Source organism: Neovison vison, chromosome 4 (assembly GCF_020171115.1).
Source record: "Neovison vison isolate M4711 chromosome 4, ASM_NN_V1, whole genome shotgun sequence".
NCBI lineage: Eukaryota > Metazoa > Chordata > Mammalia > Carnivora > Mustelidae > Neogale > Neogale vison.
The window spans coordinates 777467-804692 of NC_058094.1; the positions used below are offsets into that span (position 1 = coordinate 777467).

General features: G+C 60.4%; 1 protein-coding gene across 1 annotated transcript; it reads right to left on the reverse strand.

Moving 5' to 3' along the window:
* Nucleotides 1-1042: 1042 nt before the first annotated feature.
* On the reverse strand, nt 1043-20240 carry SPATC1 (spermatogenesis and centriole associated 1). The gene is made up of 5 exons (XM_044247048.1): nt 20030-20240; nt 8318-8902; nt 7678-8217; nt 7407-7546; nt 1043-1372 (listed from the first exon to the last, which is right to left on the reverse strand). The coding sequence occupies exons 1-5, from the start codon at nt 20238-20240 to the stop codon at nt 1043-1045; spliced, it is 1806 nt and encodes a 601-aa protein (XP_044102983.1).
* Between the last annotated feature and the right edge of the window lie 6986 nt (nt 20241-27226).

Below are 27226 nucleotides of genomic sequence, written 5' to 3' on the forward strand. Positions count from 1 at the left end.
CTGCATTCCTCGCTGGGGGCTGATAGGAGTCCCTTGGCCCCTTGGAGTCCTCTGGCGGGCACACACGCATGCCGCAGGAGCCACCTCTGCCGGGGTCCGCATTCCCACCGCTTCAGCCCACCCTCGTCCTCCCTTCACAGCCCAGGCCCTCCCCTTCCTCAGGCCGGTCCTCTTCTGTTCCTCTTCTGGGCCAGAGGCTGCTCTGCAGGCTGCCCCCCCCCCGCCCCACCTTCACCCCCCCGCCCCGCCCTGCTGCCCTTTCCTCATCTCACACACACACCCTGGCAAGGACCAGCAGCCTGCCTGCACTGCTTGGTCTGCAGCGCTGCCCACAGGCCCTTCCCCATCTGTCCACAGCTGTCCTGTCTTACAGCACCCCTGCCCCCCTTTCCCATTCTGCCCATGCTCCACCCTGCAGCCCTCTGCACGCTGCCCTCTCCTGCTCAGCCCCACCCCCACGAGCCCTGTGGAGCCAGCCTCCTCTCCCTGGGCCCACGGCGCCTGCGGAACTGGCCACATCTCCCTGGGCTGACCCGGGGCTCGGGTTTGGGCTACTTTCTCCTGGTTCCCTCCCCGCCATCTAACACCCTCTTGCCCTCAAGGAAGGTCCAAAGCTCTCCCCGCCGCCTCTCCCACTCCCCTCCTCCAGCCTAGTGCAGAGGGAAGGATTCCCACACCCACGTCCTGTCTCCTCCCCGCTTCTGCCTTTGACTCTGCACCAGGCTTCAGTACCCCCGCTCAGCACAGTGCTACTGGCCCAGCGCTTCCTGCTCTTCCCCTCCAAGTCTCCCCCCACCTGCCAGGTGAGGGAAGCCTTGGGACCTTTGAACACGCCCTCCCTTAGTCTAACAGCTGCCACCAAGAGCCCCCGGGGTGGGCATGGAGCCCCAGAGCAGGCAGGATTGAAGGGGTGCCAGGGAGTGAGGTGCTGGCCAGCCACCCCCGAGGAGCGGCAGCCCCCGAGTTCTAGCGTCCGTGGGAAGCTTTAATGGCTTTGCACGAGGGTGCGGGGCGTGGTGAACCGGGCGGGCGCGGGCCCGTGTCACCAGATGAACATGGGCTTGCCGTCGTCGTGGGCCAGCTGGCTGAGGCAGGACAGCAGCAGCAGCGCGTCGCTGAGCATGCTGGGGTGCACGGTCTCCACCAGCACGCGCTGCAGGAAGTCCATGCTGTAGGAGCCGCCCTCCGAGGCCGCCAGCTCCGGCCTCTCGCGCAGGATGCCGTAGGCGTTCACCAGCTGCTCCGTCAGCGCCGGGTGCACCCGCCCGTTGTAGCCCAGGCTCTGGAGCCGGTTCATGATGCTCACGTACCGCTGTGTGAGGGTCTGGCACAGCTCCTCATCCAGCTTGTGGTCGCTGGGGTTCAAGGAGGCCTGAGGGGACAGCGGCCATCAGGTCCCTCTGCCCCGCGCAGGCACAGGGCAGGAGAAGGGCAGATGTGGCTGTGGGTGCGGGGGCTGCTGGGGGAAGGGGGCCTGGAGGTCCCGGGGAGAGGCTCTGGGGGGTCTAGGCTTAGGGGGACCCCAGGGGTTGAGCTGCAGGGGAGAGTTCCCCAGACTCCATCCCCGTGGCCTGCTCCCCCCACCAGCACGGATGGAGCTGAGGCGATGAGCGGCCCACAGAGAGCTCGGATGGGAGCCTGAAGGTGTAGGAAAGAGGAGGGGTCCCGGCTGGCCCACGCCCCTGGGGGCCTTTCCCAGGCACCCCGCTGGCTCCCTGCCCTGAGACCTCCCCAGCCTCTCCAGGTCCCTTCTCTGTCGCCCCGCGCTGCCTCCCCAGCACCCAGCACCCGTACCCCTCCTTCAGTGAGGCCCATGCCCTCATGCTGAACTGACCGCCCCAGACCCTGAGCCAAGCACCCTCCGTCTCAGCCCCAGGGGGCCTGCTGCCCCTCTGCGACCCCTCCTGGGCACTGGCAGCAAGGAGGGGCTCCACCCACTTCTTCAGTGCCTGTGCCCCCCAACCAGGCCGTGACTGCGTCCCGTCCCGCAGCAGCTCACCAGGAAGCGGGGAGTCAGCGCCTCCTCTCCACTCCCGCCATGGCCTCTTGGGCACGTGATGTGCACACTGACTCGGGGCCCCTGCTCGGGAGGACCCACACCCAGCCAGTGCTCTGCTGTGGCCATCTTGAAGTTCTTTATAAGTTTTGAACAAGGAGCCCTGTTTTCATTTGCACCGAGTCTTGCAAATGATGTAGCTATCACAGGCGTGGCCGTGCCCACACCCCTGGAATGACAGGTCTGAAGTAGCTGGAGGGGGTCTCTCCCTGCCTGAGCCCCCCTGCACTGGCCGCTGCCCCACCTGCTCATCCCCTTCCCGCCTTTCCCTGGATGCACACCAGGCTGGGTCCTGAGCGCGAGCTGGGTCCTCACCCCCTCCAGGAAAATCCTCTGCCCTCCCCTCTGGTCATGTGAACAGAGCACTCGGACCGGGGCTGGGCTCAGCTAAAGCAACTCCTGACCTCTCGCAGACGCACCCAGAGCCCCGTGCTCAGGACTTTGGGTGCACACTTAGCAGCAGAACTAGCCTGTCTCCTCGACTCGAGGCTCCTCTTGGCTGCTAAGCCTTGCCCCTCCCTTTGCCTGTTCCTGTGCCCCGTGTCGGTGACGGCAAGAGCTCGGCCAAACTGAGTGAGCACGTGAATCTTCATGCTGAATGCCCCAGAGCGGGGCGGGGGGCGCACAGCTTTAAGCCTCGGCCCCCTGGGGATGTCAGGACCCATCCTCTACTCACCCTGGGGCTGCGGCTGAGTGCTCACTGGTGCTGCACTGGGGGCTTGGAGATCCAGACCGGAGCTGGAGTCTGCAGGGGGCCCACCGCACCCACCCCGCCAGAGCGCGGGACAGAGGAGAGGAGTACGGGCAGACAAGGCCAGAGCTGCCCCAAGGAGGTGGCCCCTTGACCGTGGGGGGACAGGAAAGAGGAGTGAGTGAGAAGCGCAGGAAGCCAGGGAGCCGTGCGCATGGGTCCCTGACACACGTTCCGGGCACGGAGAAGCAGGCAGGGCTAAGCAGAGTGTGGCTGAAGGCTCTGTCCTAATGGGTCAGAGACTTCTGGTCCATTGGCATCGTGGTTCTAAAAGATCATGCTGACTGTATAAGGAGATGGACAGAAGCGCAAGAGAGGGTGAGGGTTCTGTCCATCCATCCCACAGATATTCTCAGCCGTCCCCTGTGTGGGGCACTGTCGCTGGTGATGGGATTCCCGTCCAAGCAAAGCCCTCTGGGTTCATAGTGATGAAAAGACAGAGCAGGAAGAGGCTGCCACGGGGAGCCTGGGGAGGGAAGTTCTGCAGCGGAGGGGATGGCAGGGCTGGTGCCTGGAGGATGAGGACAACAGGAGCAAAGGAACCTCCGGGACAAGGAACAGTGTGCACAGCATGGAAGGTGCCAGGAAGCGGGGCACAACTTTTAGTTGAGCACGGAGCAAGGGGCCCACGCGGGAGAGCCGGTTTCAGTGGCTGCTTCTGTCACCGTACTGGAGCCTCCGTTTCCCTGCTAGGACATGAGGGAAACCAGACTGCCTGGCAGCTATTTTGAAGATGAAAGGAAATGTCTCTAGGGGTGATGAGCACAGCATCTGGGCTGCTCTGCCCCACTGCAAGGGGCCCCCAGTTCCGCAGGACACATCAGTGGGCTCTCACGTTGAGCAGAATTGTGTTTCAAAGGAATAGAGGAGAGAGAGGCTCTCCCAGGATGTAGGAGCCAGAGTACAGGTGGGGAGTGCGGGGGAGGGGGGGACACACAGCAAGGCCAACCCAGTCCCTCGCTCTCACACCCTTACAGCGTGAATCACCCCCCAACCTCTAGCATAAATGTCTTTTGTTACTTATCCAAGGCCTCCCAGGCGCGGGTGAGCTCCCCGAGGGCAGAGACTGTCTGCTTGGCATGAACTTGGCAGGCGCTGAATGCCCCATAGTGGGAGTGACTAGATGGAGGGGGAAGGGCAGCTGTGGGGCAGGAAGGTGGCCGCCCGTTGGCCCGGGGGTAGGTAAGTGTAGGTGCAGATGTGTCCATGGGAAACATCCTTAGAGGAAGATCAGTGGGGGAACCTGGTGTTGGATCAGCTGTGGAGGAGGGAACAGGTGTGACCAAACACGCACGCACCTCGCACCTCGGAGGGACGGAGCCCCGGGGCGCACCACCCAGTCCTCCATTCCGACACTGGCCACGTGCTCAGGGACAGGGAGGTGGCAGCCAGTGTAACGGAGTCGTGTGGTTCAGCCGTCGTCCTCCGAGCAGAGGGCAAGCGCTCAGACACCCGCACTCCGGCGACGGCGGAAGGGCCGTCGGATGATGGAGAAGATGGAGACGGGAGACGCGCACCGACGGACGCCGCGGTTAGGGAGGGCAGCGCCGCAGCCGGCGAACTACGCACACCCACCTGCACAGCCGCCCACCTGGGGCGAGGCCGCGGGAGGCGGGGGGGGGGGGGCCGACGCCCCGGGGCGCTGCGGGGGGGGGCCGCCTCTCCGCGGCCGCGCGCAAACCTCCGCCAGGGTCCGCCCGGCTTTGGCTCCCGACGCTCCGCGGGTGGAAAACTGGCGTATGTGCCGGGCTGGAGGGCGCTTCTCGCCCGGAGGGTATCTACCAGCGAGAGACGTGAAGTAGGACCGCGTGGGCGCTCAGCCCGAGAGAGACGCAGGCCACGCGGACGCACGGACGGACCGACGGACTCCTAAGGCTCAGGAGGGACGGTCAGCAAGACCAGACCGGGCAAAGGGGCCGGACTGTCCCTTTCCCTGGAAGGGGGAAGCGCGGGGTGGGGTGGGGGACCGCGCTCGCGCAGCCCGGCCTGACGTCATTACACTCGAGCCAATGGGGTGAGTCTGCGGCTGCGGGCCCCGCCCCCGGCCAAGTCCGGGGATCCCCGACCGCCCACCTGCCCGGACTTGGACCGCGGGGTCCGGCGGAGAATTCGCTGCGTTTGCGTCCCGGTGCCCGGGCGTGTCCTCCGAGTCCTGAGCCGCGGCGAACGCCGTCCCGGGACGTAACACCACCGGGGCAGTGCGCCTCACCACCGGGATGCCTTCCCCGCACCTCGAGATGCGGGAGCCGGGAGGGAAAACTCATGCGATCTTTTCAATGAAAGAGAAAATACATTCTTAGAAAGAAAAAAAAAATCAGCATTTCTTCATGGCTCGGAGAGCCCGCCCGGAGCTCTCCGTAAATGAGGACGAGGGAGAACTTCCCCACATGACGTGGCAGGTGCTGAGGGGGTCGTCGGGCTTCGCGGCGCCTCTTTCCAAAGCGCTTGTGCTTTGGGGGGGGGGGCGCAGTGGTGAAGCGGAGGCCCAGGGGCGAGGTGCGCTCAGGTTTGGGGAGAGGCGGTGGCTGGGACCCTGTACCAACCTCTGTGCCCAGTTTCGGGTTCTCACCTAAACACTGACAGCAAAACCCCTGGTTACATCAGCTCGTGTGGCTTCTGTTCCCTGCAACCAAGACCTGGGGCTTGAGAAGGCGAGAAGTCTGGACGCACAGCACACATCACGCAGACAGGAAGCCTGTGTTCCTACCTAGTGGGAAGCATGATGAGGTTGTCCCATCGACAGCTTCCTTTAAGTAGTGTGCGATATGACTGTGTACACGGAAGGGCCAAGATGATACACAGGCCGTGAGAACCAGACCAAGGGTCTGGCACCTGGAAACAAACCATTGTGCAAAAACCAAAACCATGTGTGCAGGCCAGCGAGTGGGGCCCCAGAGAGCACCAGGGGCCCCGGGCCCTGGGTGGGGGGGTACGCCACAAGGTACCCTCACACGGGTGCAGCTGGGCTCCTGGTCTGCTAGGATTGGGACCCGAAAGGAAGGCTGAGCGCACACGCCCCCAGCAGAAGGCCTTTGCAGCTGGGTAGAAGAGGTGACAGGTCTGGGCATTGGGACAACTTTTAGTTGAGCTTAAAGGATGGCCTAGGCCACTGAACCTTAAAGCAGATGGCCAGGCCCAGTGGAAATAGTCCACAAGTCCCCGTTCAGTGATGAGGCTCTGTTAGAGCTTGTCGGCGGCCACTACACAGTGTCCACAAAGCCTGCGAGCCGGGACTGGAGCTCAGGTTTAGTGGGACAGCAGGTTTCGTGGGTCTGGATAGAATCGAGGGATTCTAGCAACAACCAACGCCGGGTCCAACGTGCAGAAACACAAGATGTTCGGAGGAAGGGAAACCGAAATCCGGGCAAAGTGGAACTGGGTGCTGGTAGGAGCCCGCAGTGGGCCAGCCAAGCAGGCGGGATGCGTGGCCTTGAGAGCAGGAAGATGTCTAGGCTCCTCAGGTGGAACCAGACACGTTCAGCCTGCTGTGGGCTCTACGGAGGGCGAGCCAGGCGGCATCTGCCCGGCCCCCACAGCCTCTTTGCAGGTGGGCTCCGGTGGGGCCGCTCTCAGGAGCCTGGGTGCCAAGTGTGTGGCCCCCGGCAGCCCCGGTCATTGCCGAGGGAAGGAGATAGTTCTGACCACGTGAAAACGAAAAAGCCAACCCCAGGACACGCTGAGTCAAGGAAGAGGGAAGCTCAAACCTGAATACAAACAGGCTCCCTCACAGCCAGCCACTATTCGCGGGGACCACGCACCAGCAGCCGGTGGGCCACTGTTCCCAAGGGCTACACGCCAGGTCTGTAGTCTAGAGATAAAGACGCTGGAGAGAAGGCAGCCGGGAGCACGGAGGGCTGTTTTCCAAAGAAAGCTGGAATGGCCCTCCTCCCCCATCCTGGCCCGGGGTCCCACCCAAAGCTGGCACGTTAGCAGGGGAGGGGTGCACTCTCCCTCCTTCTGGGACACACTTCTGGGCATCCAGCCAAGCACAGCATCCCATGACTACTTCCTGTCCCACTGCCTTGGAGAGCTCCCACATGGGGTGGCAAGGCAGACGTGCCTAAGCACCTTTGGGAAGCGTTGTGCTTCCTGTCCCTCCACGGAAGGAACGGCCTCAGTGAACGGCATGCTAAGAATATACTGGAATGAGCGTGGCCTGAGGCCCCCAGCTGCCCACAGGTTGTGGGACCTGCCTCCCCTGTGCCACCATAGCGGCCCTTGAGGCTACCAGAGGGGTGGGGAAAGCGTCAGTTCGGCTAGTATGGGGAGGGCCCCTGGGAGTGAGGGCTGGCCATCTGGGGGCCACTGCAGGGGCGAAGGAGAGGGCTGTCCCAACCGTGGTCAGGACCGTCCTCTGCCCTATCCTCTGGGGAGGCCACAAGGCCAAGGCCACAGGTTCCTGACACCAGATGCCCTGGACACCCTCAGGCCACCCGGACTGAATGCCAGGCTTCCTCCATTCCAGGGGGGCCTGGGATTCTGATGTCTTGCCCGGGTTGGAGTCTAGGGCCCCCCAGCAGCTCCTCCAAGGCCAGCATGCACCCCATCCCTGACAGGTGAGGGGGCAGGTCCTCTGAGTGGGAGGTGGGAGCCACACACCTGGATGATCTTCTCTGGAATGTTGGAGACAGTGAAGCCGTAGAGCCGCACACGCTCCGGGAAGATGCTGGACAGGATTCTGCGGTCCAGCTGGAAGGCGATCTCCCCCACCAGCCTCTCCCAGGCTAGCTGCTTTGACTCTGGGGACAGCAAGGGGAGAAGGACTGGTCAGGGGCCATGGTCAGCCGCCCAGGCTAGTGCCAGGGAGGTCTGTAAGGGCATCAGGCATCAGGGGAGACCACCCCCCTCATGCTGGACTTGTGTCACCGACCTCGGGGGCTGTCAGGGAACTTGCTGGCCTTTCGATGGGCCATCTTCCGTTCCAGCTCTAGGATGCTTTTCCGAGATGTCTCCATGCCGCGTGGACCCCGGGCGTCGCTGACTGTAGCCGGGGAGGACGAGGTTCGGGGCGGGGAGTGGGGATTTCGTGGAGGGGAGCGGGGTGTGGGCAAGGGCTGGGTGGGAGGGTGGTGTGCCCGGGGGGGAGACTGAGGGGGGCACTGGACAGTGTGGGTGGTGCTCGAGGGAGTGTAGTTGGTGGTAGGTTGGGGGGCGGCAGTAGGGATAGGGACGAGGACTGTGGCAGTCGGAGAGGTGGTTGGGGTCGTGGGGACAGACGCAGGAACCGCTTGTCCCTGAGGGGCACTGGGCTGGGCCTGGGCATCTGAGCCGCTGTAGGAGAAGGTGGTCATGGGGTCAGGCGTGCCCCTGGTCCCGATAGGGGTGGAGGCCTGGATGGGTGAACCCACAAACGTCATGCTGAAGGGCTCCAGGTCCTGGGTCGGCTGGGGATGCTCAGTGGAGATTGGGGCTAGTGACGTGGTAGGGCAGGAAGGAGAGAAGGAGGATCAGAGCAGGACCAAGGACTGGCCTGGCAGTGGGGCTGTGGTCCCTCCCCCTGAGCCAGTTACCTTTCGGGGTGGCGACAGGCCCTGCTCCAGCCGAGGGATGGGGTCCGGAAGGGTACCCCCGGAGCGGATCTGACAGCACCAGATTGCCCATGGGGTTGGCCAGAAGGTTCTGAGAGACACCTAGAGGGGCGGCTGCGGAGGTGAGGAGGGGGCTGCTCAGAGAGACGGCCACGGCGCCTGTCATTGGGGCCATCAGGGCACTGCTCGGAGTCAGGGGGCCAGTTGAGGGCAGGCCCAGGGAGCTGGTCAGCGTGCCCCCCGGGGACACCGCCATGGGGCCGGTCAGGTGGCTGCTCGGAGTCAGGGGGCCAGTTGAGGGCAGGCCCAGGGAGCTGGTCAGCGTGCCCCCCGGGGACACCGCCATGGGGCCGGTCAGGAGGCTGGTGAGCGGGCCACACTGTGGCAGAGAGCCCGGGCCAGGCAGCAGGGGGCTGAGGGGGCCGGTCAGGGGGTTGGCGGCTGGGCGTGCCGTAGTGCCGGGCTGCGGGCTGTTTAGCATGTCGGCCAGGGGTGCCAGAGTCATGATCCCCACTTCATCCAGGAGAGGCTCGTTTGCTGCTGCCGGGGACGGGGGCAGGAACACACCTGGGGGACACAGAGAAAGCACTGAGACCCCAGGCGGGCTCTTCGAAGAAGGGGCCTGGGCCAAGGTGCTGTCTCCCTCTGCGGAGCGGACCAACCCTGAGCCTCTTCTCCCAGGCGGCCCAGACGATGGTACTTTCCCTTTGGGGGCGGTCTGTGGGGCGCCTCGGCAGATCCCCCATGTGGGTCCGGCCCTTTGTCCACATCTTCTGAAGGAGTCTTGCTCCTCCGGGCCCACTTCTCTGAACACCCACCTGCCACCAAGCCAGAGGGCCCGTCCTCAGCTGCCCGCGGTCTCCTGGTGGCTGGTCCCCCGGGCTGCCCCGCTGCCCCGTCCATCCCCCGGCAGGGAGCAGTGGGTCCTGGCCTCCTGTCCACTGCTGCTGTGGGGACAGCCTCACCTCTTGGGTGCAGGGCCTTGGGGCCCTCACGCTCCAGTCCCTGTGTAGGTGGAGGGCCCAGAGAGCCTGAGGGGGTCCCGAGGTCAGTGCCCTTGAATGACCTCTGTTGTGGGGGAGAAGGCCCCTGGGGGCGCAGAAGCTGGGGGCAGGGTGCAGGGAAGGTTTTAACCGAAAACTGTTACCAAGAGCCATTAGCTCAGGGTAGAGAACAGGGAACGGAGCCACCAGGACTAGAAACGAGGTCGTCCCCTCCCCCGTGGGTGGTCGCAGTACAGAGCTCCGTGTTGCCTTGAAGACTTTCTAGATCCGGGGTCCAGAACCTTTCCTATCAAGGGCTGGTGGTAAATATTCCGGGTTTTGCAGGCCCCCCGGTCTCTGTGCTGACTCTCGGCGAGGCCAGGGGCTGGCAAAGCAGCTGCAGACAATGTGGAGACAAACGTGGATCTGTGGCAACAAAACTTGACTCAGAGATACTGATGTCTGAATTTCATGGACTTTTGGCATGTCCGGAAATAGCATTCTTTTGATTTTGTTTCAACCATTAAAAATGTAAAATCCGGGGCGTTTGTAAAAATGTAAAATCCAGGGCGTCTGGGTGGCTCAGTGAGTAAGCATCTGCCTTCGGCTCGGGTCAGGATCTCTGGGTCCTGGGATCGAGCCCCGCATCAGGCTCTCTGCTCAGCGGAGAGCCTGCTTCCCCCCCCTGTGCCTGTCTCTCTGCCTGCTTGTGCCGTCTCTCTCTCTCTGTCGAATAAATGAGTAAAATCGTAAAAAAAAAAAAGTAAACTCCGTTCTTAGCTCCAGGACCTCGTACCCAGAGGTGGCGGCCTCGTCTGGCCTCCTGGCCTCCTGGCCTCCCTGTCTTCCTCCTGGACCGCCTCCAGCACACCCTTCTCTCTGAGACCCTCGCTCAGGGTGGTGGCCCGGCTCCCGCAGGCGCCTCTCTTCCTTGAGCCTCTCCAAATCTTTGTTATTAGGTTTTAGCTGTTCATTCCAGCGTCATTAACACGGACCGCAGGATGAGTTTCGGGCCCGCTGTGGCGATTCGACACTGGGAGGCATCACCTGCAGCTCATCAGCACAGGTGCCCGTCCTAATCCCCACCACCTGTCCCCCGCCCCGGGCCCCCCAGGGTGTTCTCGAGCTCGGATTGTGTTTTCTGGTTTGCCTTTCTCTTTCTTTCTTTCCTTCTTTTTCCATTCGCTGGTTTGTTTCTTAAATTCCACAAATGAGTGAAATCATGTGGTATTTGTCTTTCTCTGCCTTATTTTGCTCAGCATAATACTCTCTACTGCTCCATCACATTGTTGCAAATGGCAAGATTTCATTTTTTTATGCCTGAGTAATACTACACTGTGTGTGTGTGAGAGAGAGAGAGAGAGAGAGAGAGAGAGAGACATCTTCATCCGTTTACCTGTCGATGGACACGTGGGCTGCTTCCATATCTTTGCCACTGTAGATAATGCTGTTACAAGCCTGGGGGGCATGTGTTTCTTCGAATGAGTGTTTTTGTATTCTTTGGATAAATACCCAGTAGTGCGATTGCTGGGTCGTGGGGTAGCTCTATTTTCAACTTCTTGAGGACTCTCCATGCTGTTTTCCAGAGCGGCTGCACCAGCTTGCATTCCCACCAGCAGTGCAGGGGGGCTCCCCTTTCCCACATCCTCGCCAACACCTATTGTTTACTGTGTTGTTGACTTTAGCCCTTGTGACTGGTGTGAGGCGGTATCTCAGTGTGGTTCTGATTTGTATTTCCCTGAAGATGAGTGATGTTGACTACATAAATCTTTATTATTGATTTTCCCCCCGAAAACAGACATTCCAGTGGTCCTTAACACACATGGCTAAATCTACCTTCCTTAAGACTCCCAGAAACATCCCTACATTCCTTCGGAAGTCTCCAGGCTTATTGCTTAAATCTATGCCCGTGAGACACCCTATAGAATGTGTGGCAAGATGTCTTGAAACTTAATTTATTTTTAAGATTTTTTTTATTTGAGAGAGAGACAGCACAAGATGAGTGAAGGGCATGGGGAGAGGCGGCCTCCCAGTGGAGCAGGGAGCTGGACATAGCGCTCCATCCCAGTACCCGGAGACTATGACCCGAGCAGAAGGCAGACGCTTAATCAACTGATCCAACCAGATTCCCCAAGAAAACTGCAAACATTTTTGAAAGGAATTAAAGATCTAAGTAAACGGGAAAGAATCCCATGGACAGTAATACTCCCCAAGTTCACCGGCAGAGTCAGTGCAATCTGTCAGAATCCAGACTGACTTCTTTGTAGGGACTGACAAGTCGATCCCCAAATTCACAACAAATTGCAAGGGACCCAGAATGGCCAAAGGCCATTTTAAAAGCAAGAAGCCATTGTTACAGGTGTCACTTAGTCACCCTGCACTTCTCCCCCTTATACCATCTAAGAAAAAAAAAGAGACACAGAGAGAAGAAAGCAAGGAAGGAAGGAAGGAGAAAGTTCAAGGACTCAGTTTCAGATTTCAGAATTTACTACAAAGCTACAGCAATCGAGATTATGTGGCCCTGGCATAGTGAGCAACATATAGGTCAATGGAATAATATAGGGAGCCCAGAAATAAACCCATGTATCTGTGGTCTGGTTTTCAACAAGGGGGCCAAGAGAATTCAATGAAGGAAAGAATAATCTTTTCAAAAAATGGTGAGGGGACTACTGGAATCCATGTGTAAAAGAATGGACACTTGCCTCACAACATACACAAAAGTTGAATGGATCAAAGGCCTACATGTAAGAACTAAAACTGTAAAATTCTTAGAAGAAAACATTGGGGAAAATTTTCATGACCCTGGATTTGGCCATGTATTCTTAGGTGTGGCCCCAAAACTGTGAGCAACAAAAGAAATAGTAGATGAGATGATTTCATCAAATGTAAAAGCTTCTGTGTCTCAAAGGACACCATCAAGGAAGTAAAAAGGCAACCCATGGAATGGGAGAAGGCGTTCGCGAGTCACACATTAGGTACGAGACATATAAACAGAATCCTTCAAGAACTCAATAATAAAAAAATTAGTTTCCCAACTCAAAAATGGGCAAAGGACATGAACAGACATTCTCAAAGATGATATACAAATGGCCAATTAGCAGAGAAAAGATGCTCACTCAGACTTATTATGCATCAGGGAAAGGCAAATCAGAACCACTTCACACTCACTGGGATGGCTATAATAAAAAAATCAGATAATAAGTATGGGTAAGGATATGGAGAAATTGGAACACTCATACATTGCTGGTGGGAATGAACAAGAGAGAACGACCTTGAGAAACAAGCTGACAGTTCCTCAGACAGTTACACATATAGTCACTGTATGACCCAGCAATTCTGCTCTTAGATAAGATACACACCCATGAGGGGGCGCCTGGGTGGCTCAGTGGGTTAAGCCGCTGCCTTCGGCTCAGGTCATGATCTCAGGGTCCTGGAATCGAGTCCCGCATCGGGCTCTCTGCTCAGCGGGGAGCCTGCTTCCTCCTCTCTCTTTGCCTGCCTCTCCACCTACTTGTGATCTCTGTCTGTCAAATAAATAAATAAAATCTTTAAAAAAAAAAAAGATACACACCCATGAGAAATGGAAACATAAACCCACCCAAAAACTCATATATGGATGTTTATAGCCATGTTACTCATAATGACCCAAAAGAGGAAACCACCCAAGAGTCCTTCGGCTGCTGAATGAATAGACAAAATGTGGCCTATCCATTAATGAAATATTATTCATCCATGAAACAACAGCAAACAACGAAAACGAACTGGAAATCCTGACTCACTCTATAGCATGGGCAACCCTGAACTGTGCAGGGTGGAGGAAACCAGACCCAAAAGTCACATATATATGATTTCCTGTGTCAGAAATATCCAGAATAGGCAAATCTGTACAGACAGAACGTAGATGAACAGCTGCTGAGAGTTGTGGAGGGTCAGGTGGTTGTGGAGGGTCAGGTGGTAGGAGTATCAGAGCTGAAGGGTTTCCTTCTGGGGCAATGGAAATGTTCTAAGATCTTGGTGACCTTTGTACAAACCCGTGGGTATATGAACAACTATTGAATCGCACACTTTAAATGGGTGAATTGCATGGTATGTGAATGACATCCCAATAAAGTTGTTATTTTAAAAATGATTCATTGGGGTCACAGGCATTTAGGTTTGCAAGAAAAACATTCATGGTTCAGGGGCCGATTAAATGCACCCACAGATCACGGAGGAGCGGATGTCCCGCTGCTCAGGGCCACGACTGTTGTGGCTGCAGCCACAGACACGGGCTTCATAGGGTTTGCAACCCATCAGGGTCACCAATGAGAATCCCAGGAGCCACCTGGCAGAAATATCTGATGAGTTTGGGGAGCACCAGTAACACTGAAGCCATGATGTGAGCCAGGGGTCCGCAACTGGCCGCTGTTTGAGAGATTTCCATCTCAAACACCATCTGATTTCACTCATGGGTGGAATTAAGAAACAAAACAAATGAGCAAAGGGAAAAAGAAAGAGAAAGAAAGGCAAACCGACAGACTGTTAAGGGTAGAGAACCCCCTGGTGGTGACACAGGGCAGGTGGGTGGGGAATGGGCTCAGTAGGGGATGGGGGTTAAGGGGTGCACCTGTTGTGAGGAGCACAGGGGTTGTGTGTAAGTGTGGAATCCGTGCGCTGTGCACCTGAGCCTAACAGGACACTGTATGCCAAGTACTGGCATCTAAATAAAAACTAGACATTTGGGGCGCCTGGGTGGCTCAATGGGTTAAAGCCTCTGCCTTCAGCTCTGGTCATGATCCCAGAGTCCTGGGATTGAGGCCACATCGGGGGCTCCACAGGGAGCCTGCTTCCCCCCCCCCCCCGCCTGCCTCTCTGCCTACTTGTGATCTCTGTCTGTCAAATAAATAAATAGAATCTTAGAAAAAAAAAAAACCCACTAGATATTTCCGTCCCACATCTTTGTACTCTAACGCAAAATGTACCTGTGAGGTTTACTCTTCTTATAATTTCTATTTAATTGATTGATTTTTAAAAATCCATAGAGAGAGCACACCACGCACCCATGCAAGGGAGGGGCAGAGGGAAAGAATCTCCAGGGCACTCAGCCCTGAGCAGAGCCCCACGCAGATCCCACCATCAGAGACCAAACCTTAGCAGAAACCAAGAGTCTGGGGGTGACTGACTGAGCCACTCAGAGGCTCCTGATGGATTTTTTTTTTTTTTAAGATTTTATTTATTTGAGAGAGCGGGAGACCAGGAGTGGGAGGGGCAGGAGGGGGAGAAGCAGGCTTCCTGGAGCAGAGAGCTCGATGCGGGCTCCGTCCCAGGACTGGGGGATCATGACCTGAGCCGGAGGCAGACGTCCAGCCAACTGAGCCACCCAGGTCCCTGAGGGAGTTTTCTTTTTTTTTAAGATTTTGTTTTTAATCTCTACATCCAACAGGCGGCGTAAACTCACCACCTCCAGACCAGTGACGTGCTCCACCCCGGGCCAGCCAGCAACCCCCCCTGCATCCCTTCGCAAATTGTATTTAATTGATTTAGATTTGTGGGGCGAACCCGTCCCAGGTTTAGGTGCAGTGTTAGAACCGTAAGGAGAGGTTTAGATTCACTGCGTTTTATCCATTTCACACGTAAGATTATTTAGGGTCCAGGAAGTTTGTTACAGGGGACGATCAAAGTTAGACGCCGTCTGACGCCCCCCACCCGCTCCTCCCAGCGGAAGCCCGTGCTCCGCGCCGCCGCCCCACTGGGGTCGCGGGTTCGGGGCGGGCGCACTGGGTGGCGGCGGGGGCGCTGCGGAAGGTCGCGGCACACCTGCCTCCCGCCCACTGTCAACCCTCGGGCCTCCGACCCCGCCCACCGCCGCTGCCCTCCCCCTCGGGCCCCGCCCCCGGCCTGCCGACCCCGCCCTCTGCCTCCGACCCCGCCCGCCGCCGCAGCCCTCCTCCACGGGCCCCGCCCCGCCCCGCCCCGCCCCCCGCCCCGCCCCGCCCCGCCCCCCGCCCCCGGCCCTCCAGCCTCGGACCCCGCCCCCAGCGTGCCGGAGTCCGCGGCGGGGGCGGGGCTGGCGTGGGGGCGGGGCCAGAGCCGGGGCTGTGACTTTCGACGCGGGAGAACCGAGAGGGCGGCTGGGCCCGCAGACCGGCGGCCGGCGAGCGCGGGGGCTTTAGCCGGTGCTCGGACGGTCCAAGGGTGCTGAGGCGGCGGGAAGGGGGAAAGAGCGAGGGGGCTGATGACAGGCCCTGATGACAGGCTGGCGGGTCCCCAGGGGCGACAGGTCCTGGGAGGACGGGCTGGGATGCTGAGCGTCCGCTCCTGGGGACCCTGGAAGCCCAGCAGGGCTTCGGCGGGCTGGCTGGGCTCTTAGGGAGGACGGAGGGGTCCTGGGGTGAGCGGTGGCGGGCGGTGGGAGAAGGCCCTGAGAGGGAAGGCAGCCCCTGGTTTGGCAGGGCCCTTCTGGAGACCCGGACTAGGCCGCTCCCTGCCTCAGGGTTAGGGTTAGGGTTAGGCATCCCCGGGAGAGGACGGCAGGGGCAGCAGGCCGCGCGGGCGGGGCGGCCTTAGGTGGAGGAGGAGTGGGGGAGGGTCCAGGTAGGAAGAGCAACAGAGCCCTTCCCCGGCCCCCAGCCCCGCCCCACAGCCTTTCCTGGCCCTACGGCCTGTCTGGGCCTTAAACCGTCTGTGTGGATCCGCCTCGCCTGACCAGTGGGGCAGGAGCCGCCCCTGTTCTAGTCACCTGAGCACTCGCGGGGCCTCATTCCGTGGGTCCATGGTTTGTCCTCGCAGGGCCCCGACTTCCCATCCAGGCCGGCTCAACCCAGTGGGGAGGGTGGGAGCCGTGGGAGGAGCCCTGGGGAGCGGGAGGCCATTCCAATCCCGTCCTGGCTCTTCCTCCCCCCCCCCCCCCCCCCCCCCCCCCCCCGCCCCCCGCACTGTTCGCTGGGGCCAAGGCCTGAACCTCTCAGCCCCTGTCTGTTGCCTGCGTCCCTGAGGCCACAGCTGCCGCTCCGATGACCCACGCTGCCCTGCTCAGAACGACGCGCCAAGCTGTGCACACGGGCATGCTGCTTCTCCCCATCAGCAGCTCCGTTTCCCCCGCCCCTGTCCCCAGCGAGTGCTCCTGGGGCAGGTTGGGGCCGCTGCCTTTAGGATCCACAGATGCCCCCAGCCCCAGAGCTCCCGACCCAGCCAGACACAGGGACCAGGCTCCCCCTCAGTTCTTCTGTTGCAATCACTCTGTTTCAGACCTTCCCTGTCTTGGCTTGCAGACGATGCCATTTTTACAAGGAAAGTCGAAGCCATAGTTCTGGAGCTTTCTCTGCCTCCTGCCCTCTTTCCCGTCCAGGGCAGGGGATGAGCCGCCCTCCTCCCCTCTGGGAAGTGCCCCATTCTCTTCGGCACCTTCCTGTGCTGTTCTGGCTTCGTCCAGCCTCAGGGTAACAAACTCCCATCTCTGTGTCTCTGCCTTGTCTCTCTCTCTTTCTCTCTCTCAGCTTGGCTGCGAGACTTGTCCAGCCACCACCCGCCTGCGGCCAGGCCCCTCGCTCCCATTCCCTCCGGCCGCCTCGCTCTTGCCCGCACGGCGTGGGCCTCTTGTGTCTGTACTGGGGTTCAAGTCTAAGCAGGCTCATCCCCACCGGGTCCTCAGAGGCCCCCCATGTCTTTAGCACGTTTCTTGCCTGACCTCCCCCCACCTGTTACTCTGCTGATGCTCTGTCCCCTCGAAGCTGTGCCTCCGAGACGTTGCACGTTGAGGTTTCCGCTCCATGCATCTCTCCTGGGCGGGCTCTGCTGCCCCTTCCAGCTGGCCTCACCCCTGCTGGGGCTTCAGCAATCTCTCTTGAACCGTTTCCCTCTGGCCCTGCTGTCTCCCAGAGAGTCAGATTTGTGGTTGCTCCCGAAGGTGTCCCGCGCGTTCCCAGCCGGGCAGTCCTGTGCTCAGGGGTACCCACCAGCCCAGGCTGTGTTTGCTTCTGCGGACCTTCTGCGGGGGGTGGGGGAGGGCAGAGCTAGGAACCCCTGGGTTTTGGAGGACACAGAGCACAGGGGATCCCAGGAAGAGGAACTGGGGATTGCGTTCACAAGCGCAGATCAAGAACCCCATTCCAGGGGGCGCCTGGGTGGCTCAGTGGGTTAAAGCCTCTGCCTTTGGCTCAGGCCCTGATCTCAGGGTCCTGGGATCAAGCCCTGCATCGGGGCTCTCTGCTCAGCGGGGAGCTTGCTTCCTCCTCTCTCTCTGCCTGCCTCTCTGCCTACTTGTGATCTCTGTCAAATAAATAAATTTAAAAAATATTTAAAAAAAAAAGAACCCCATTCCACGAGGAAGACAAGTCACAAGGAGTGGGCGGGGGAGCAGGCAGAATGAAATTCTCATGAGGCCACGGCCGGGAGCTCCCTGGGGATGGAGACCTGCAGTCTCAGGGGGTCACAGCCCCTGTGATGTGGCCACCTCTGCTGGAACTCCCTCTTCATCCTTCACGTCCAAGCTCTTTGTTTTCTTGAATGACTCAAGTTGATTTCCTGCCGCTCCTTGTTCCCCCTGGCCTCACACCCAGATGATGGCAAGAGCTCCCCGGCTCCCGGCCTCACCCTGGTCTCCTTCGGGTCCCTTTCCCACCGCGGCCGAAGCGCAGACACAGCCACTCTGCCAGGAGCTGCCGGGCACTGCTGCGTCCAGGAGCCTGGTCCCCGTTGTCCTTACTCATCTGACCTCTGCTGACCCTGCTACGCGTTCACCTTCACGGCCCTGCCAGCCCCGCGCTCACGGGTGCAACCACACAGACCTCATACGGGGCACACACACTCACACTCACACGTGGGCACACAACGCTCACGCTCACTCGTGGTACAGACACACGCTCTCATGGGCACACACACTCACTTGCAGGTAGACACACTCACGGGCACACACGCACACTCACGCAGCCTGGGCTTTAACCACGCTCTGGTTTCACATTTGCGCAGGCCCCTGGCCCTGGGCCTGCCCTTTGCATGAGCTGCCGCTAGTCCTGGAGGGCCCTGCTGTCGCGTGGGGCTCGCCCTCCTAACCCCCTAAGCCAGGACCTTCAGGAGGTGGTCCAAGGGTTCTTTTAAGAATCAAGCTCTAGGGGTGCCTGGGGGGCTCCATGGGTTAAGGCCTCTGCTTTCTGCTGGGGCTGTGATCCCGGGATCCTGGGATCAAGCCCCGAATCGGGCTCTCTGCTCAGCGGGGAGCCTGCTTCCTCCTCTCTCTCTGCCTGCCTCTCTGCCTGCTTGTGATCTCTCTCTGTCAAATAAATAAATAAAATCTTAAAAAAAAAAAAAAGAATCAAGCTCTAGGCTTACTTTTTTCTTAAACTTTGGGGTTTCTTATATTTTGCTCCTCCCCTCGTCTTTACTTTGCCTGCTGGGCCATCTTTGCAGGGAGCCTCTGAAAGGAGCAGGAAGACGGCTGGGGGCAGGGAAGCCAACGGGAAGGGGTCCGAGGTGGCAGGCTTCAAGGGGAAGGGGCTCCGAGCCGGAAGCTGGACTGTCGGGGCAGGAGCGCACACCCGACGGGGTCTAGCGTCCCATTGGAGGGGCCAGGTCTTGGTCAGAAACACTGTGGTTGGGACTGAGTGCACGGTGGCCAGGGCTCCCCGTGAAGGGAGCGGCACTTCTGGTGCGGCGGGCGAGAGTGGCGGGCGGGCAGCGGGTGGAGGGCAGGCCTGGGCCAGCCTGGGAGCGCTGGGCCCTGAGGGGGTGCGGGGTGGGACGTCCGGGCTGCTGGTGCTCTCAGGACGCAGAAGGAGGGGGGCTGTCAGTCCCGAAGTCCGTGCAGAGGTGTAGAGGATGCGGCACTTGGAAAGCAGCCCGTGACCTTTCTAGAACCACTACCACTGAGTGTCGGGGTCCACCGCTGGGCTCCAGAGGCCTCGTCGGCAGAGAAAAGCCGTGTCCTCCTCTCAGGGAACAAAGGCGGTTCCAGGCCTGCCTGGGGCCGCAGGGGCCAGGGACAGGAACAGAGGGCGCAGGGGGGTTGGTGCAGGGAGGGGAGCGTGTGGTGTCACAGCTGCAGGACTCTTGTCAGCCGCTCAGCACCCTGTGTCACCTTCGCTGAGGCGCTGTCAGCCGCCGACCCCTCCGGCCGCACCCTGGGCGGTGGCCGCTGCCAGAGTCTCCCTCTGTTATCTTCAGCCCCGGCTTCCGCCCTTCCCGCCGCCCCTGTTCCTATCACAGCCCCCAGCTGCTCCGCGTTCCCCGGGAGCCGTCCTGGCTGGGTCCCCACACGCACCCCGTGGCTTCTCTGCCTCTTCCCTGTCACCCCCGCCCCCCGCCGGGAGAGGTTCTGCGGTCCCAGGGCTCGGTCACATACTCATGGTTCCCAGACCTCAGCTCCTGTCCTGGACTCTGACCCTGGCCCCTGGACTTGGGCTATCATTCGCCTCCCGGCCACCCCCGGGCACAGAGGAATGGGGGTGCTGCGGGGGAGGGTGGAGGGCGAGGGAGGTCGACGGGGGTGGCCTAGTGGACCCGCTAGGGTAGCGCATTTGGATTCCAGAGCTGGGACACTCACAGTCTTTGGGGCTGCTTGGAAGTCCGGCGGAGGGGCAAGGAGTGGCGGGGCTCTGACCACGGACCATTGGGGTGGGTGGCACTTCCATCCCTGTGGCCCTGCGTGCGTGTCCTCCCTCCCCTTCTAGGCCCGCCGTCCCAGCCCCGTGTCACTGTCTGTGCCCTCTCTCCGGGGCTTCCCGAGACCCCGTCTTACAGTTTCCCCGGCGTTGAGGGGGGCTGGTCGCCGCCTCGCTGAGCCCGGAGCTGAACCCGCTGATGGCCAGGCCGCCTGCTTGGGTCTTGATGGCCGACTTGAGCTCGTGGTTCTCCCGAATGAGCTGCACCAGCTTCTTGAGCTCCTGGTTCTCCCTCACCAGCCTCTCGATCTGGTGCCGAAGCCCCTCATAATTGGTGAGTAGAGACATGCCCCGGGGCAGCGGGACAGGTGGCGCCCGAGGGAGGGCGCCGCGCCTGGAGGCTGCCCAGGGCCCCGGGCCGTGCCCGGGTTGGAGGAGGCCGCCAGACTTTGCAAGTTACAAGGCGGGCCCAGTGGGCTCTGGGCATTGTGAGGTCAGAGGCTGTGCCCTCCTCCTTGCCCTGCTCTCCACGCCTCCGGGCTGTGCCCTGGCCCTCCCTATCTGGAATGCACGGACCCTTCCTCTGTCGGGCCACCTTCGCCCTGCCGGCGCCTGCTCTGTCCAGCTTCCTGCAGCCCAGCAAGCTCATCTCTGTCTCCAGCCTCCCCTGCGGCCATGCCATCCCCACGGCACTCCCCCTGCCCACTGTGCCTGGAGCTGCCAGGGCTGCTGTGAGCCTGGGGGTTGGGCACCTCCCCAGCAGCCAGCAGCAGGCCCAAGTGCATGGCAGGATAGGTGACCAGTGCAGAAATCTAGAAAGAAAGCTCATCGCCCACCTTCCTGGCCAGGGGGCCCTTTCCTGGGAGATCAGGCACACCTGGGTTAAGCCTGTCAGCCTTCTCCTGGGGACATTCTACCTTGGATACCTGGACAGTGGCCAGACTTTCTTCCAACCCTAGTGCTCAAAGCCTTTAACTGCTGGCCCAGGGGCTCCCTTGTCCCAGCATCTGCCTCCCTATAGCTTAGATTTGCCAGTTCTGGTGACTCAGGCCCTCCTAGTCCAAGCCCCCCGTGGCAGCCCTCTGCACCCCCACCCCTGTTCTCTGACTTCCTGAATTTTCCAGACTGTGGGCCTTAGAGCGCCCACGTCGTGCCCCTCGTCAGACTGTCAGGTTCCGAGAATTCGGACCCGTGTGTCTGCGCCGCGCCCCTCATTAAGAGCTGTCTACGTGGAGATCTCGCAGGCCTGACCTTGGCAGTCCAGTGAGGCGGAGTCCCAGGCATCACCCCTGGCTCAGAGAGGACAGCGAGGCCCAGGTCGAGGTCAAGGGTGCGCTCCTGACAGTCAGGTGCGGTGCTGACGGGTTTGCAGCATTCCGCTGGGGCCTCACAATGGGGCGGCCCCCACCCTAGACCCTAATCCTGGCAGAGTCACCTGGGCCCTGGGGGCCGGCCCGCAGCCCTTCACCCCTCTCTGCTGTTTACAGGCCCTCCTCCCGTGTGGGAAAACGCGCCTCCCATGGCCTTCTGGTCACCTGGAACACCCAGCGTGGCCTCCCTGTTGGGCTCCCTGGGGTTCGTGCATCCGGGCCGGTTGAACTGAGCAGTGTGGGTGGGTGCGCGTGCCCGGGCACAGGCTGGCTCAGACAGTGCTGTGGAAGTATTTTGTAGAGGGATTAACACCTACAGTTGTGCATTGTAAGTCAAGGTCGTCACCTTCAGTCATGGGGGCGGCGGTGGGGTGCGGTGGGGCTCGTCTCAGCAGGTGAAGGTTTTCAGAGCAGAAAGCCAGGATTTTCCAGGGAAGGAGGTGGTGGCCTCGGGGCTGTCCTGGAGACCAGCCTGAGTGTCCAGGCTGCTGGCCTGGGATATGGGCAACGTTAAGATTCCGTTCCTTAAAATAAATGTCTTCACGCGCAAGCACTCTGACTGACGTGCCCCGTGGGTACTAGCGTCTCTGTCCTTGCACCCCGGCTCTCGAGCCGTGGCCGCGTGGCCACACTGCGTTAGGGTCACGATGTGTTGCACTGGGGGTGAAATAAAACATTTAAAAACTAGAACAGGCACCTACGGTGTCCAGGCACCATCTTTGCCCTGTGGCCCCGACTCAGTGTGGGGAGCAGCGGGACATGGGGTTACTGTGCGGGCTGGGGGGAGCCTAGCGGCGGCTTCCAGCGGGTTGACCCTGAGCAGCACCCCCAAGTGGATGCCGGTGGAGGAGCTGGTGGGGGGGTGTCCGGGTGGGGAGGGCTCTCAGGCGAAGGACCTGCTGGTGGAACCTGAGAGGAAGGGGCGGTAGGGACAGGCCCTGAGCGTGGCCTTCAAGGTCCTCTCCATCCTGAGGGCCATTGCGCAGTCCAGGAAGGCGGCACGGGGATGGCCTGGTGGGGAAGAGCTGCAGGGCAGGAAGGGGTCACTGTGGTCACCCAAGCAGCCGTGGGCAGTGCCGTGGAGGCGGGGAGAGCGGAGCAAAGTTTAGTGGCCACGGGTCCAGACAGGAACAGCCTCCAGGCTTCTGGGAAGAGCAGGGCTGCGTGGTGGGGAGGAAGCGGAAGCGGGCTTGGGGGTGTGAGGCTGAGGCGAGGCCAGCCCCAGCCTTCCCGGACTGCGGCCCCACTCCCTGGTCCTGGGCTTCCAGCCTCTGCCCTAAGCCTCTCCCCCTGGTACTGCTGGGCTGAGCGAGAGAATCCTGGGTAGTCCGCAGTGCCCCAGTGTCCGTGGGAGCATTTGGAGCATAAGGTAGGTTTGGTCTGTTTACGTGCAAATATGTCCCAGAGAAATGTGAGAACAGCAAAAATCACATGCGCTGAACGGACCGCAAAACGCTCCGTAAGCCCACGCCCTCCTCCCCTGCCCCCCCCCCCCCCCCCCCGCTTATTCGGCTCCCACCCTCGGTGGCTGATGAAGGGCTTGTGGTCCGCCCTTCGCCCTGAGTTTCTCATCAGTCTTTGGGTTTTCTTGGCTGTTCAGCCCCCTCCTCAGGCTGCATGGCTCTGGCAGTCCCTTAACAGCCTCAAGCCGTGGATTCCTCCCCTGTGCCACAGTCCTCCCCTCTACCTCCCCGTCTGCCCCTCTGCCCAGCCACCCGTGACCTGGGCCTGTCCCAGGCCTGTGCAGATGTGCACGAAACCCTAGGCACACACACGGGGTGCCTGATCCAGCGGAGTGGTGGGGGCACCTGAAGGAGAATGAAATCCTGAGGGGAGGGGCCTGCACCAGAGGAGGCAGGGGAGGGAGCAGGCCCGGGGGGGAGGGGCGAGGGGCTCCGAAGTCTGGTGGAAGGATGGAGGCCGGGACCTTCCCACGGGCACGTCCGTGGGCAGACAGTGGACAGATACTTGGAGACGCTGCTAGAAAGGGTCCCCCCAGGAGGAGGCGGTCAGATGCTGGCAGGAGCTGCGGTCCCCTCCGGTTTCCCGGGTCCCCTCTCAGCTACTTCTCAGGCCAAGCCCTGTACTGAGCAGCTTGAGTGTCAAGGGGGGACACAGGCCCTCAGCTCACTGTCGTCGGGGGACAGCGTGGTGGCCGGTGAACACATGGGAGCAAGGCCTGGGCCAGACCCCTCTTGGCCGCAGTCTGCCGCTCAGACTAGTGCCAGCCGGGACGCCTTCGGAGGGCGCGAAGCTGGGAGCGACGTCCGTCCATCGATGTTTGTCTGGTTCAAGACGAGCCGGGGCGGCTGGTGACCCAGAGGCCGGGGCTCCCTGGGAGGCGATGCGGGTCTCAACCAGGACAGTGGCGCTGTGAGTCGGAAGCGGAAAACCGCCGTCTTCTTTTACACGAGGTAAAAAACCTTCTGGAAGATCGGCGGCCGTGAGCAAGTCACCGGTGGGAGGCTGCGTCGTCTCCTCCGGGGTCGCAGACCTCGAGGCGTCTCCCGGCTCCCGCAGATACCCCCCGTGGGCTCGGGCAGTGCCGCCTGCTCTGCTCCTCGCAAGGCCGCACAGCGAGTGCCGCGTGTGCTGAGAGCCGGTCTCGTGCCCTATGTCATCGGGGCACTGAGGTGGCCATGGTGGTACCCCACGAGCTACGGAAAATTACAGTGCAGTCGGACAGACGGACCAACGCACGGGAGCCACCACGCGGTGGGCGAGGCCTATGAGGGAGGGGGCCTGGCTGCTGGGGGTCAGGGGAGCCTTCCAGGGGCATGACTTCTCACCACCCCATCCCGGTTAGAGGAATGTCAGGTGGGCCTCTGAGGGGGACCGTGCCAGGACCCGGAGGGCAGGGAGTGAGGCGCGGCGAGCACGCGCAGTGGGGGCGGGAAGGAGGCCGGTGGGGGCGGCAGCAGAGGCCTTGGGGACCCCTCGCAACGTGGACCTCATCCCGAGTGGTGAGTGCCGGGGGCTGTGGCGGGGCCGTGGCTGTCACGGTGGGGGGGGCACACTGGCAAGGCTGTGCTGGGGTCAGGGCGGAGACTGCGCGGTCCCGCCATCCTGCGCAGACGGGGCAGAGTCACTGCCGAGAAACACCAAACCTTCAGGGGGCCGCCAGCGGCCTTTCCGTTTCCAGATGCGTTTTATCACCTGAGACGCTTCAGTCGAGCTGCCCGTGAGGGGGAGCAGGGTCGGGCGAGCACCGTCTGGTGGGCAGACGCCGCGGCTGTTCAGAGGCTCGGCTGCCGGGACGGCCGCCCTGGGACCCGTCAGCGCGCCTGTGGGAGGACGTGCCCAAGGGTCGAGCTCGGGAAGCCTCGGAGCACAACTCCAGGTCGTAGAAGCTTCGCAAGGGAGCTCGACGGACCGACGGACCCGCTTCCCGGCCGCAGGGCCGCCGCCGCCGCGTACCTTCCCCGACACTTGCTGTCGTCACACGCGTTGGTTTCTTCCGATTGAGCGGATGTTCCCTGGGGTCCCGTCGTGGGCCGGGTGCCAGTCCGTCCGTCAGCAAACACCTGTGCCAGGCCCTGCCTGGCCTCGCTCTCCCTGGAGAACTGAGGGGCGGCGCGCGGCTGTTTCTGCTTCCTCTTCGGTGGCGCGTCCGTCGCGGTGTCCGTCGAGGGGTCTTCGCCCGCGGAACACCCAGGCTCAGCCGTGAGGTAACCGGGAGCTTGTCGCCTGCTCGCGGGGCCGGAGACGGAGCCCGCGGCGGCTTTTCTGAAGGAGCCTCGGAGCCAGTCAGTGGATGTGCCCAGACCCACAGGGCAGCTCACACGCGAGCCGCTGAGGTCCACACTGGGCGGGGTGACAGGTGCCTGGTCCCCAAAACTCCCGCCTCCCGGGAGTCACGTGTCCTGGGACGGCTCCACACACGCGGCTTCCAGGACTTCCACTCGCAGGGAGCTCGGCTCCGGCCTTCAGAGCCGCGCGCCGTTCCTCCCGGCCCACGCGGTCACGGCTGCCGCGGGCCACGCTGCCTGGTCAGGCCCTGGCGCTCCGCCTCCGTGCGGCTGCCCGAGGAACGCAGCCGGACAGTCAGCCCGGTCGGGCTCCAAGCTGAAGAAGGAAGGGCTTTGTTCATCTGTGCCCACATCCCTATTTTATTATCATTTTTTTACAGTCATTTATTTTTTATTTTTTAGAGATTTTATTTTGGGCACCTGGGGGTCTCAGTGGGTTGGGCGACGGCCTTCAGCTCAGGTCGTGATCCCGGAGTCCCAGGATCGAGTCCCGCATCGGCTCCCTGCGTGGCAGGGAGGCTGCTTCTACTTCCGGCCCTCCCTCTTCTCATTCTCTCTCTCAAATAGAGAAATAAAATCATAAAAAAATTAAAAATAAAAAAGATTTTATTTTATTCTTAAAAGATTTTATTCATTTATTTAAGAGAGAGAATGAGAGAGAGAGAGCATGAGAAGAGGGAGGGCCGGAGGCAGAGGGAGAAACAGACTCCCCACGGAGCAGGGAACCTGACACGGGGCTCGATTCCGGACCCTGAGCCAAAGGCAGACGCTTATCTGACTGAGCCACAAGGGCATCCCGCAAAAGATTTTATTTTTTTTTTAAAGATTTTATTTATTTATTTGACAGAGAGAGATCACAAGCAGGCAGAGAAGCAGGCAGAGAGAGAGGAGGAAGCAGTTTCCCCGCCAAGCTGAGAGCCCAATGCGGGACTCGATCCCAGGACCCCGGGATCATGACCTGAGCCGAAGGCACAAGTGTAACCCCATGAGCCACCCAGGTGCCCCAAGATTTTATTTTTAAGTAATTTCCACACCCAGCATCCAATGTGGGACTCGAACTCACAACCCCGAGATCAAGAGTTACACGCTCTACCGACCGAGCCAGCCAGGCACCCCCTTCATATTCATATTTTAAAAGTCACTTTTAGGGGCACCTGCATGGCTTAGTCAGTGAAGTTCGGCTCAGGTCATGGTCCCAGGGTCCTGGGATCGAGCCCCGCAGTGGGCTTCCTGCTCAGCAGGAGGTCTGTTTCCCCCTCCCTCTGCCTCCCCCTGCCTGCGTTCCTCTCTCATCACATCGCTCTGTCCAGTAAATAAATAGAATCTTTAAAAAAAAAAAAGTCACCTTTATTGAGGTATGGTTTTCATGCAGTCAAATGTACCCAATTTAAGTGAATAATTTGAGTTTTTCTTTTTAAATATTATTTATTTTAGAGAGAGCCAGCAAGGAGGGGCAGAGGCAGAGGGAGAAGGGACGTCAAGCAGACTAGGGGCTGTGCAGGGAGCCTGACGTGGGGCTGGATCTCACCTTCCTGCGCCTCGTGAGCTGCCACGGTCCCGCACACGCATGACCGCTGCTGCAGCAACGACCAAACATTCCCGTCACCCTGAGAGTTTCCGTGTGCCGCTCTCCAGCGAGCCCACCTCCACCTGCATCATCCTGTATGTATTTCAGCACACGTGTCCGTTAGGGTCCGGCTTCTTCCGCCCAGCGTGGTGGGTTAGAGACCCACGCCCGCGGCGTGTGTAGGGATTGTGCTGCTTTTCATGGCCAAGGAGGGCTCCCTCCACAGCCATCACGGCTGGCTTCTCCGTTCACCGGCTCGTGGGCATTTCAGTCACGTCCAAGTCTGGCGATCACGAATAAAGCCGCTATGAGGAACTGTGCTCCAGTCTTTGGATGAGATCTCTGAGCGGCTCTGCAGGGCCCTGTGGTAAGTATCTGTTTAACAGTACAGGAAACCGCCCAGTTGTTTTCCCAAATGGTTGTACCATCACGCTGTTCCGCCGGCGGCCCCGAGTCCTCGCCGGCGCCTGTTATTGTAAAGCTTTTCATTTTCGCTTTTCTAGTGAACGTGGACTGGCATTAATCGTACTTTCATTTGCATTTCCTTGATGACAAATGCCGTTGAAAATATTCCTGTGTGGGGTGCCTGGGTGGCTCAGTAGGTCGAGCGTCAGCCTTTAGCGCAGGTCGTGACCCCAGACCGGGCTC